Source organism: Pan paniscus, chromosome 1, assembly GCF_029289425.2.
Source record: "Pan paniscus chromosome 1, NHGRI_mPanPan1-v2.0_pri, whole genome shotgun sequence".
In the NCBI taxonomy this organism is placed as follows: Eukaryota; Metazoa; Chordata; class Mammalia; order Primates; family Hominidae; genus Pan; species Pan paniscus.
This window is the reverse complement of record NC_073249.2, coordinates 193961895-193975427: the sequence shown is the minus strand read 5'-3', so window position 1 is coordinate 193975427 and position 13533 is coordinate 193961895. Positions and strand designations below refer to the sequence as shown.

General features: G+C 40.4%; 1 protein-coding gene across 11 annotated transcripts in view; it reads left to right on the top strand.

Moving 5' to 3' along the window:
• S100PBP (S100P binding protein) overlaps window positions 1-12038 on the top strand; it is a 41401-nt gene extending 29363 nt beyond the window's left edge. For 8 of the 11 annotated variants that reach the window (XM_003812533.5, XM_008964977.6, XM_063593151.1 and 5 more), the window contains exons 6-7: window positions 6227-6314; window positions 9083-12038. In XM_003812533.5, the coding sequence (XP_003812581.1) occupies window positions 6227-6314; window positions 9083-9197 (203 nt within the window). In that variant the 3' untranslated portion in view covers window positions 9198-12038. Of the gene's footprint in view, window positions 1-893; window positions 945-6226; window positions 6315-9082 lie in introns of those variants that run through there. The other 3 variants (XR_010108836.1, XR_010108835.1, XM_063593135.1) reach the window with 2 other exon arrangements.
• The last annotated feature ends 1495 nt before the right edge of the window (window positions 12039-13533 follow it).

The window sequence follows — 13533 nt, the reverse complement described above, 5'->3', positions numbered from 1 at the left end:
TTTCTTTTTTTTTTTTTTTTGAGACGGAGTTTCGCTCTTGTCGCCCAGGCTGTAGTGCAGTGGTGCGATCTCGGCTCACCGCAACCTCCGCCTCCAGGTTCAAGCGATTCTCCTGCCTCAGCCTCCCTAGTAGCTAGGATTACAGGCATGTGCTACCACACCCGGCTAATTTTGTATTTTTAGTAGAGACGGGGTTTCTCCATGTTGGTCAGGCTGGTCTCGAACTCCCAACCTCAGGTGATCCGCCCACCTTGGCCTCCCAAAGTGCTGGGATTACAGGCATGAGCCACCGTGCCTGGCCATAACAGTAAATTATGTTTTAAAGGCATCATCTAAATAGGAAAAATAGCCTTTTATATGCACTCACATACTTACATTTCCAGTGCTTTTGATTATTTTGTATAGATCCAAGTTTCGATATGATATTATTTTCCTTTTTCCTAATGAACAACTTTTAATGTTTGTTGTAGTGCACATCTACTGATGAAGTCTCTCTGCTTTTATTTAGAACCTGTTTATTCTGCCTTCATTTAAAAAACTTTTTATTTTGAAAAATTATAGACTTATAAGAAGTTTCAAGACTCACCTCAGTTGTTTCTCTTTCCTCGGGGATCACAATTTTCAGTAGTCTGAAAGCACTTGTTTCATAATTTTGCCTAGTTTCTAGTAGCTTACAGTGAGAGGTTAAGTCCCCTATTCATCTTAGCTACAAGTGGAAATATCTGCTTTGATTTTTATTGAAGATCATAAACAGCAATGGTTATATAAATTCTGATTCTGAATTTCCCAGTACTGTTGAGGACATTCATATATCATTCAGTATCCCCTGTATCACTTCATAAGTGAATTACATAATAACTCCTGTTTCTTCTACTTTTTCCCTTGCCTGCAAGGAAAATCAGTCAAGATTTCTACTAGATCATCGCAGTTTTGTTGACCTAGAGGTGACACATTTGCATTCTTGCCTTCTACTTATTTTTTCTCTTCATTTATATTTTATTAATCTATTTATAAAAGCAGTAGCCCATGTCCCCTGTAGCACATTTTTTCTTTCCTTCTCTCTTCATTCCCTCCCTGGTATTAAGTACTTTACATTGCATGGAATAGAGACATTATGATAGCCTTTAAGTAACTGAGTTTAAGGATTTACAGGAAAAGATGATTAGATGAGACTTTTCACCAGGCCTCGTAGTGAAAAGAATTAACCGTAGAGCCGAACTACACTCTCCGTCAGAAATGTGTGCCTCTAACTAGGTGCTGCAGCTCACACCTGTAATCCCAGCACTTTGGGAGGCCAGGGTGGGTGGATCATGAAGTCAGGAGTTCGAGACCAGCCTCGCCAAGATGGTGAAACCCCATCTCTACTAAAAATACAAAAATTAGCCGAGTATGGTGGCGGGCACCTGTAATCCCAGCTACTCGGGAGGCTGAGGCAGGAGAATTGCTTGAAACCGGAAGGCAGTTTGCAGTGAGCCAATATCGAGTCACTGCACTCCAGCCTGGGCAAAAGAGCGAAACTCCGTCTCAAAAAAAAATAAAGAAAAAAGAAATGAGTGCCTCTGTTCCCTATTGGGATTTTCCCTAATCTAATCTGTTTCTGTGACCAGTACTTTTGCTGCTATTTAGCTGTCTCAAGTAACTGTTTTTCCTAGAGCCCTGCATGTGTACTGTTCTCTCTTGTTCTCATTACTAAAGCTCACATTGACATTTCAAAGGAGAGTATCTGATTGGTTTACTTAATGACCTGCTGGTACCAGGCAGCCTTCTAGGTCATTAGGTCATTAGCCAGCTGAGAGAGTCTCTGTTCTTTGGTCACGTGCCACACTTGATTGAGTTAGGGTCATGTGGGTGGTAAAAAGTATTATGTCCTATAAAACCTGTCAGAATTGGCATAGCAGGTACTCAGCATTATCCACCCTCCTCCATTATGATATAAAAATTGATTCACTTTAAACTTACTAAGAACAGTTATTAAACTGGATGTTTCCCCAAAACCAGTCACCTTCATATTTATAGATTAAGATTTAGATGAATTGTTGACGTCATTCCTGAAATATTGGGGGTTTTTCCCTCCTTTATTTCATTCTTAGTCACAAAACAAAGGACAGTCTTTACCACCTTTTTGCCACAACTTAAAATAAACCCATGGTACTGATTGTTGGTCCAAGAAAGCCCATCTGTTAGAGACTATGAAGAGAAGAGAAAATTCAAATGTTCCCATTCTTGTTAGCATCTCTAAATTTGGAGGAAGATGAGGTTCAAACTATAAGCTAAAATGAGGTTTTTGGATTATTAGCCCCACCTGGGTTTGAATCCTGGCTTTCCTGATTTACTAGATGATAGATGAGTATCTTTTCTTTCTTTTTTTTTCTTTTTTTTTTTTTGGAGACAGTGTCTTGCTCTGTCACTCAGGTTGGAGTGCAGTGGTATGATCATGGCTCACTGCAGCCTCCATCTCATGGGCTCAGGTGATCCTCCCACCTCAGCCCCCTGGAGTCGATGGGACTACAGGTGTGTACTACCACACCCGGGTACTTTTTGTAGAGACGGGGTTTCACCATGTTGCCCAGGCTGGTCTTGAACTCCTGGGCTCAAGCCATCCGCCTGCCTCGGCCTCCCAAAGTGCTGGGAAAGTATTTTTTTCTAAGCTTCAGTTTACTTGTGAATAAAATGGAGGTTATAGAGTTTGCCATCTGTGATTGTTAGAATTAAATTGTAGGATACATGCAAAGCAGTTAGCAAAGTACCTAGCACATAAGAAGTGCTTGATAAATGTTAGCTCCCATTATCTCTAGATCATTAAGTCTTATTCATAATAAGAGTTAGGCTAGTCTAACAATAAGTTAGTTATTAGTGCTAAGGAAAATTAAAATTTTTTGGTACATGAGCTGAGATCTAATTATTGAGCCATTGTTTACAAGAGACATATGGCTATATGATTTTTACTTTCTAATCTCAACTATGAAATGTTGCTCCCAGAAAATTTTTTAAGGAAAGTCAATCCTATGATAGTTTTATATTGTTGGAATTCTGGCTTTGTCACTAGACATGTGACTTTGGGCAAATTAGTTAACTTTTCTGTGCCTCGGTTTCTTTACAGTTTTATATACTTTTGTCTGTAAAGCGGGGAAAATACCTTATAGGATTGTTGTAAAGAATAAATGAGTTGATATATATAAACTAGCACATAGGACAGTACCTTTATTTATTTATTTAAACAGGCTTGATATATAATGTTATATAAATTGCTGCTGCTGGATTTGATTCCTAGAAGTTAAATATTTGAATATTAGGCCCCTTTGGCTAACTGGCTATTCTTCTCATCATTTAATGTGAATAGATATGTTTGTAGATTTATTATCTTTAGTTTCCATTGCCAGATTAATTTTCTAAAATGCAGGTGATAAGAAATGAGTGAGCTGAAGGACATGTTCTATAGATAATCTTGTGGTTCCATTTTGATGGACACAGAATTTCCATATATTGCTAGCCCTCCTTTGTGAAGCTTTGGTAGGAAAAATGTATCTTGAAATTTTTATAAAGCTGATTCTCCCCTCCCCTGCCTCCCACTGAAATGTCCTTTTTGGGTGACCACAGGGAGTGGAGTGCTAGCGAGGTGAAAGTGGGGTATTGGAAAGGCAATTTGAATTGAGACCTTTGATTTTAGCTTTGCAAATCCAGCAGGTAAGGAATTTTCTAATCAAGAGTTACTTCCCTTCATGAGGAAACTCATTTCTGATTTATTTTTCCTTCTCAAGGAGTGACAGTAATGCCTTTTCTTTCCATGAATGAGATTGAACATTGTTTTTATCATGTTTATTGATCACTTGTAATAATTTTGCAAGTTGTCTATTCATGCCCTTGACCTTTTTTAAAAAATAAAGAGACTGTAGATAAAGGACATTAAACTTTTGCCAAGTATGTTTCAAATATATTTTTCATTTTGTCAATTATGTTTCATTTGGTCGTGCTTTTTTAACAGTAGAGAAACTTTTAATGAAATCTATAAATTTTTCCTAAAAAGTGTTATGGTTAGAAAAATATTTGAGTGCCATAAAATGTCATAGTTTATGTGTGGATGGATCCATTTAATAAACGTTTTTCCTTAAAATTTCACAGGATTTGCAGAGTCTTTGCAAGCTAACATAGACCTGAGGTGCTAACATCATAATAGCTACCACTCACTGCACACACGCTGTGTGCCATAGCAATGTGCTAGGTCTTTTACGTTCAATATTCCTAAAACTCAGCTTCAAGCTAAATTGTATTATCTGCTTTTCATAGATGAGTAGTGAGCCCTGAAGAAGTGAAATAATTTGCCCAGGGTCACAGAGCTAATTGATGGATTGGAATTTTAACTCAACTCTGCCTAACTCCAAAGTATACAGTATACTTTTTCTACAAAGCTCTACTTTTTGAGGCTTCAAATAAATTACATTTATCCTAAAAGTTACATTACTTTTACTAGAACTTGAAAATATGAGTCTGTAGCCTACTGAGACTGCTTTTGATTCCCGAAAGCACAGTAGATAAGGTAATGAAAAACATGTAAACGAGCTGAAAAGTCTCCACTGTCTAGGGCTTTGATTTTCAAAGTGTGCTTCTCAGCTGGGCATAGTAACTCATGCCTGTAATCCCAGCACTTTGAGAGAGCAAGGCGGGTGGATCACTTGAGGTCAGGAGTTCAAGAACAGCCTGGCCAACATGGTGAAACCCTGTCTCTACTAAAAATACAAAAATTAGCCAGGCATGGTGGCAGGTGCCTGTAATCCCAGCTACTTAGGAGGCTGAGGCAGGAGAATCACTTGAACCCGAGAGGAGGAGGTTGCAGTGAGCCGAGATCACACCACTGCACTCCAGCCTGGGTGACAGAGTGAGACTCCATCTCCCACCCCACTACCCCCCCAAAAAAAAAAAAAAGTGTTTCTTAGACCACCAGCATTAGCATCACTTGGGAATTTGCTTGAAATGCAAATTCTCAGGCCCTACCCAGATCTGTAGTTTTCTGATTATGTATAATCAGAAAGTCTGGAGGCTAGGCCCAGCAATCTGTTTTACAATACCTCCAGTTGATTATAATGTATGTTAAAATTTGCGAACCACTGGTCTAGGGAAATTATTTCCTAACTAGTGTTTTATTTCTGCTTCTATTGAGTTTTAGCCTAAGTCTCAATCGTTGAGTGCAAAATTAGCATTATTGCATAGTGGCAAGGACATGGAGTCACAGGAGCTAGTTGAATCCTGGGTCATCAAGAATTTCAGGGCCATGCATGGTGGCTCACACCTGTAATCCTAGCACTTTGGGAGGATCATTTGAGGTCAGGAATTGGAGTCCAGCCTTGCCAACATGATGAAACCCCATCTCTACTAAAAATATAAAAATTAGCCTGGCATGGTGGTAGGCGCCTGTAGTCCCAGCTACCCAGGAGGCTGAGGCAGGGGAATCGCTTGAACCCAGGAGGCAGAGGTTGCAGTGAACCGAAATCATGCCATTGCACTCTAGCCTGGACGACAGAGCAAGACTCTGTCTCAAGAAAAAAAAAAGTATTTCAGGCAAGTTCACCTCCCATAGTTTCCCATCTTTGAAATGATATTAATAACATCTATCTCCATGTAAGTTTTTTTTAGAATTAAGTAAGATAATATGTAAAGTGTCTAGTACATTGCTAGGATCCCAGGTGTTTGAGAAATTGCATCTAGCAATTTTTCTTGTTAGCAAAGAGCGCCCACCTCCATCTGTTCTAAACTCCTCTTGTTTCTTGAATGTATTTGCTGTCTTTTGTCTCTGGGGCTTTGTATTAACTGTTATCTTTTGGCATCCAACCTCCTACCCCTCTTTACCTCACTAATTTTATACATCCTTTAGATCCCTGCTATAGTTACTCCCCCTGGAGGGGGCTTTCCCTAACCCCCACCCCCCCAGTCTCTATAGCAGTCTGTATTTCTTTCACTGCCATATTCCTAGGGACAAGTAAAGTTCCCTGTATATTGTAGGAGCTAAGTGTTGAATGAATGAATGGTGGCTGCTATTATTGCTTCACCTTCACCCTCCAAGAGTAATCTCCCCATTCTGGTTTATAGTTTCTGTGCTCACTGCTTGTGATAATCATAAGTATATATTGTTGAGAACAGTGCCTGTTTTCTCTTTCCCTGAAAACACATACTTTGACGTTGGCTGACATAGTTCACTCAGCTGTTCCTAACCACTGATCCCTCTGTATCACAGGTGTCTCAGGGGAGCTTTGTGCCTTGATGGATCAAGTTCATCATATGCAGCACTCAAAATGGCAGCATCCTTCGGACCTCACCACGCGGTGAGTGGGTGATTAGAAGAAGATGGAAAAGGGTAGAATGGCTGGGCGCGGTGGCTCACACCTGTAATCCCAGCACTTTGGGTGGCCAAGGTGGGTGGGTCACTTGAGGTCAGGAGTTTGAGACCATCCTGGCTAACATGGTGAAACCCCATATCTACCAAAAATACAAAAATTAGCTGGGTGTGGTGGCAAGCATCTGTAGTCCCAGCCTCAGGAGGCTGAGGCAGGACAGTTGCTTGAATCTGGTGGCGAAGGTTGCAGTGAGCCAAGATGGTGCCACTGTACTCAAGCCTGGGCGGCAGAGCAAGACTCCGTCTAAAAAAAAAAAAGAAAAGGCGGTGGGGGGGCGCGTGAAATTTGGCTGCAGGAGGAATGTAGTGGGGAGTAGGGGTTGGAATTGTTTAATTCAAGAGGCAGGGGGAAAAAGTGATGCAGTATAATGGAATAAGAACTGGACTGAGGCTGAGCACAGTAGCTCACACCTGTAATTCCAGCACTTTGAGAGGCCAAGGCAGGAGGATTGCTTGAGCCCAGGAGTTCGAGACCAGCCTGGCCAATGTGAGACCCCGTCGCTACAAAAAATACAAAAACTTAACTGGGCATGGTGGTGTGTGTCTGTAGTCCCTGAGAGTGCCTGAGAGAAAAGGATTGCTTGAAGCCCAGGAGCTTGAGGCTGTGATGAGCAATGATTGTGCCACTGCACTCCAGCCTGGGCAACAGGGCGAGACCCTGTCTCAAAAAACAAACAGACAAAACAAAAACTGGACTGAAATTCAGGAAACCTGAGTTCTAATACTAGCTTTGCAACTTGGTGTCAAAGGACCTTCCTAATTCTGAAATCTTCTGGAATTTTTTTTTTTAAGACTCAAATTTAGTATTACAGTTTTCTGGATTCTTGATGCAATGTGGCTGTACAAATTTATTCAGTTACTTTGATTCAGATACTCAAAAACCTTGGAATCATCTTTTACTTTTTTCTCTCTCACCCCATATTCAGTCTATCAGCAAATCCCACAGGTTCTGCATATACAGTTGTCCTTGGTATTCATGAGGGATTAGTTCCAGGACCCTCTCTGGATACCAAAATCCACAGATGCTCACGTTCCTTATATAAAATGCCATAGTGTTTGCATAACCTGTGCACATCCTTCCATATACTTTAAATCATCTCTAGATTACTTATGATAACTAATAGTATAAATGCTATGCAAATAGTTGTTATACTGTATTGTTTAGGAAATAATGACAAGGAAAAATGTCTATACATGTTCGATACAGATGGAACCATCCATTTTTCTTCTTTGAATATTTTTGACCCATGGTTGGTTAAATCCATGGATGTAGAACCCATGGATATGGAGGGTCAGCTGTATATCCAAAGCCTAACTATTTCTCATCATTTGACCTGGATTGTTGCAAGTCTCCTAAATGCCCTCCCTGCTTCTGCCCTTGCCAGTGCACTGTTCACAACTCAGCAGCCAAAGAAAGAGATTCTTTTAAAGCATAAATCACATTTGCTCAATATTTCCCAGTGGCTTCCCATCTCACATCTTTCCATTCTCGTAATCCCCTACAAAGGCCTATATGCTTTGGCCTATGCTCACCGACCTCATCTCCTAATACTCTTCCTCTTGCTTCAGGGCCTTTACAGTCATATTCCCTCTGTAGTTGTCAAAATCATAGCATTTCTCAGAAGGAAAGGCAGTGTAGTGTAATTGTTAATAGATAAATTCTGGAGTCAGATGTGAATTCAAATCCAGTTCTGCTTACTCTACTGTATGACCTTGGGTAAATTATTAACCTGAGGCTCAATCAATTTCCTTACCTATACAAGGACTTAATGAAAATACTAGTAGGATTGTCACAGTATTAAGTGAGGAGAGGTATTTAAAGAATTCAGCAAGTACTTGCATATAGGGATAGATAAATGTCAGGTACTGTTACAGTTATTTTCAACCCTGGCGACTACTCATAATTACCTGTGGAGATATCTAAAAATACAGATGTTTGTATCCTGATTCCAGGTATTCTAAGTCATTAAGTCTGGGAGGAGGGAGAGGCCAAGAATCCATATCTGTATTTGTTTTTTCTTTTTCTTTTTTTAAATTTTAGAATGCGTATCTTCAGAAAGCTTCCTAGATTATTAGGAGCACTTTCAGAGTCGAAAATGGGATCAGATTATCTCAGAGCGTCTTGCTCAGAACTGCAGCCCAGCACATAACTAAATGAGACTTTTAAGAAATTTTACTTTGAGTCTGTGCTGTTAATTTTTCAGTCTCTAAACTCACATGATGACTTACCTTTCTGGGAATTTATTCTAATTTTAACTGCTGTGTCCTGAGCAACCTTGAGCTGTGTCAGACAATGAGGTCCTTTTGGAGGTACAGGTGTGATGCAAACAATAAAATATAGATCCTATCCTAAATTCTTCTGGAGGAATAAAATGGTTTTTTTTTTTCTCCCCTACTTAAACATTATTCTACATTAGTTTTCCTTAGAATATTGTGTATATGGCACATATCACCATAATCCCTATGGGAATTAGGTGGCTTTGGGAGTTGGAAAGAAATAGCACTTAACGGTGTGGTGTTCATATAAATGAAATAGTATAAAATTTCTAAAATTGCGAGAATTGAAATATAAAATTAATATCTGATTTCCAAAAGTAAAGATCTTCTTAAAATTGTTGTGCTGGCCTTTTTTTGTGTACAGATAGCCATTCTAGTTGAAATAGCCTTCCTGTTTGTACTCTCCCTCTCTCTTGATAGAAACTACGCCCGCCGACAGAAACATCTGCAAAGATACAGTCTGACTCAGTGGGTTGACAGGAACATGCGAAGCCACCATCGGTTCCAGCGTCTCCCAGACTTCTCGTACAGTTAATTTGTGTCATCCCATCAGCAGTGAAGGTCCCTATCCAGGGTCCTGCTTGGAGCAGCATTTCATGTTCTTTTGCTGTTTTGTGCTTTTGCCGATTTTGGATTTTATTTTTCACAAGATTTTTATTTAAAAAACTGGTCACCTTTTGGAAATGCCCATTGCCGACTTGAATTTTTTTGTATGAAGTCTCTCCTGATTTTGTGTGTGTGTGTCTGTGTTTAAGCAAGCGTTCGGTTGGTATAGTTTTTTTTGTTTTTTTAATTTAAATTGAAGGTAGCTGCCTCCTGAAAGCCAGCATTAAGCCAGAACACCCAGGTTCAAGCAAAAGACCCACCTCTCTGCAGAGGCAAAGTCTACTTTCTGGTACCTCAAAGAAATCATTGTTCAATCTTCCATAAGGAAGAGATTCTTTACCAGGCTGTGAGCCAGTGTTAGATAACTTGTGAATGGATATAAGTTACTTTTAACAACCCCTCTTACTTTTTTATTTGAATCCTCTGAATACCTGTCAGTATTTTAAAGTTGGCAATCCAGGACATTATAAGTAGGATGGAGCAGGAGAAGAATCCTATTGAAAGGACAAATTAAAATAGTAAATCCTCTCCTCTCCCTTCTGTATGTACTAGCTGCCTTGATTTTTTTTTTGTGGGGGGGGGGGATTTTTTCATTCCTTATTGAACTTATTTTGCACAATAGTGTTTACAAATCTTATACATCTTACTTTGACAGAAGACTTATAATACCTTGTGGTCTTGAGACTGGTTGTCTCCTTTGCCTTTCTTCAAGGATTTTCCTTTTTCTTTTTACCCCCCAGTTACCACTCTGCTCTTTAGGATTCTAGTGGCAGTATTCTTGTAACCTGTTAGACGTGGATATGCCTCTTCAGGATGGCCTCCTTGCTGTCTTTATTGAAGAGCTGCCCACCCAGAGTCTTGACTCTAGGGCAGGCTAGTGCTATTGTGGTGTCAGTTGATATTTAGTTTCATTTGCTGAACCCCAAATTTGAGTGTTAGTTAGGGAGCCTCCATTCTCTGGGAGAGTGTGGAAAGGCACTCTTTTTTCTCCATATTAGTTAACAAGAGGTGTCTTTAGGCCCTGGATGTTACCATCTCATTTGGTCAAGCCCCTGATACCTAGTTTCACATGGATGCTAACGTGGATGTAATATAGTTGTGACAGCCTATGCACAAAAGCATTACCTGATCTTAAGGTTTGGTATTCTAACCAAAGTTGACAGACTGTGCGTCTGTCTTAATGGATGTCTTAGGAGTTGGTTATTCTCTCTTTTTTTTTTTTGAGACGGAGTTTCGCTGTTGTTGCCCAGGCTGGAGTGCAATGGCGTATCTCCGCTCACCACAACCTCCGCCTCCTGGGTTCAAGGGATTCTCCTGTCTTAGCCTCCCGAGTAGCTGTGATTACAGGCATGTGCCACCATGCCTGGCTAATTTCGTATTTTTTAGTAGAGACAGGATTTCTCCATGTTGGTCAGGCTGGTCTTGAACTCCTGACCTCAGGTGATCTGCCCACCTCGGCCTCCTAAAGTGCTGGGATTACAGGCATGAGCCACTGCACCCGGCTGGTTATTCTCTCTTTACAGATAGCTATAGACATCATTTTAGGAAGTGTTGCAGTCTGGCATTTGTGCTATTGTTCATTCTCTGTGAAGGCTGTTCATAGTTGCTATAGCCTGTGTTTAGTTTTGTGATTTCATCAATCCCATCTTTCTGTGTGAGTAATGCATTCTAAACATCCTACCCCACTTTAGAAACGGACGTGGGGAAAGCTTGGTCATTTAAGCCAACAATAAATTTGGGTGAATGTCCCTAAGTGTTTACTGTTTTTATCCAGTCAAGGATTTGCTTTTCCTTGAACATTTGGTTTAAATTCTGGGGTCAAAATGCAAAGGAGAAGTTCTATTCAAAGGCAGTAGTTGAAATCTATTACTTTAGTTAGCCTACTTGGCATTTACTACATCGGTCACTTCTCCAGGCTGCCCTAAATTAGGTTGATGGAGTGAGACATGCCAAACATCCACCTTTGGGACCATAGCATAGTTAAAATTAAATGTAGTTGGAATAGCTAGCATTGCAGCTACAGTAGGGAACTGTAGTCTAGTTCCCTACAGAAAACCCAAGGAGTGAAGGGACAGGATTTTGCCTAGGCAAAAATCTAAGACTCATGCCCTCCTGGTACATGGGGTTTTAAGACTGAATGTGTAATAGGAGCACTGCCTTTGCCAAATCAAATGAGTGACAGGTTAACTAGAAAATGTGACAATCACATTTCCTCTTAGCTCAAATAATTCTGTTTTTCCAAAGCTTTAGCAGCTTAATTAAATCTGTTGGACTGGGGGAGGAGAGAGCTGTTCTCTAGTGGTTAACATGGTATTCTTTAAGAAGAAAAAACAAAGCCAAAGAAAACTCATTATCTGGCATGTTCGCCTTAAAGATGGTAGTGGGTAGAATCTGGAGTTTTCATCTCTTTTCAAAGCTGCATATCTCTTATATTTGGTGTTGGCCTCTAAGTCTAATATTGCAGTTGGAATTCTTGCTGTATTATTTTTTAAGCAAGTGTTATGTGCATTTAACTGCTTTCTTCATCCATGACGACATTCCCACCATGGGGGTCTTGACAAAGCAGAGTAAAAATATGCTGTTTACATTGTTTACTTACAAGTAAGGAGCCTGAAATAACCTGTAGTTTCTAATGCAGGCCCTGATTTACTGGCGTTGTCAGTTTCAATTATGAAACTGAAGTTTGGTGCCTCCTCTTTATCATGTTTTTTCCCTTGTAGCAGTTGTGTTTAATGTCATTAAAAAGAAATAAAAGTTCTTTTGTCAGTGACTTATGTACTGTGGCGGTCTGTCATAGGCTTCGATGGAGGGTTATTTGCCTTCTTCCTTTGCGTAGGTAGGTTAGTGGGGTGGGGAGGGGGGCGGCAGTTAGTAGAATGTGGTACTGGAAAGGCGAGGGTGCTTGCTCCCTATTCTTTTGAAGGTAAATTACAGTGTTGAGAAAGGTGTTCTAGCAGTTAAGAAATGTTGAAATTGATTGGGATTTGCAGCTACATATGGTGCATGTCAGGAGCCTGACATAGGGAGAGCCTGAAATATCATTATGCCTCAGTTTTTGCAGAGGGGGAAGATGGCTCAGCCGTGATCAGGCAGGCATTGCCTTTTATTCCTTCCCATGGCTGTGTGATTGGCCTCCCTATCTCTGCTTCTCCAGAGCTAGCATTGATTATGGAAGAAGCCATGCTATCCCAGAGCATTCTCTCTTTGAAGGGGATGTAAGAAACCAGAATCAGTGGTACAGAATTGATGGTTGTTCATAACCCAGTTTCTCCAGAAACTGCGGCTTCTAAAAACTGGGTGAAGGTTGGATAAGCGTGGGTAGATGTGGGAGACACAGTGTTCCTTAGATCCCTTTTGTGAACCAAAGCTTCTTAGACTTACCCCCAGAAGCAAGGAAAAAAGGGAAGGCAATAATAACTTGTCACCTATATTAGCCAGTGCTTTAAAAATCTGAGTTCATGCTGAGAAAACAAGTAGCAACATGTTTAGCCATGCTATCTGGCCTGCTGTGCTATAAGTTTTGTCTATAAATTCTAGACAAAATATAATATTGAGTCCATGCAAAAGACTTAATATAAGTTTGCTAAGTACTCAGCAACTTGACATTCTTGTCTCAATCTGAGGTACTCTCCTTAACCTATGCATATCTGTTTTGTTCCTATCAGGTGTAGATAGGATCTTTTGTCCATTTTACATTACGGAAAAGTGAAGAGGAAAAGGAGAAATGGACCTTCTCCAAGAGGAAGGGGGTCATTCTCTAATTAGCCTATTTTGAGCTTTTATAGGAAGAAAAAACCCAACCACCTAAAGCTAGAAAGTGGAGTTCCCTGCTTCTCTTAGTAATGTTCTGCTTTTCTAAGAGAAAACAATTATTCCTAAGCTGATTTTAGTGTATGCTTGCTTTGTATGCCAGAGCACCTGTCAGGGAAAAAAAAAAAAAAAATTCCACTTGTCACAGGAAGTATCAGCTGGTCAGTGGTGGAATTCCTAAATGAATAGGCTCCTGCCTTGTCCTTCCTCCCCACCTGTCCTCCCCCTGTGACAACTGGGACATGCCATAGACGGAAAATCTGGCCCTTCCCAGCACCCATTGAAAGGGGGTGGAATATAATATTTTGGATAACCTTTAAAGCAGTCTAAGTGATAGTCCTGAAATATATCACTAAGGAACTATTTGTTTTGAGACAGCGTCTCACTCTCTTGCCCAGGCTGGAGTGCAATGGCGCGATCTTGGCTCACTGCAACCTCCACCTCCTGGGTTCAAG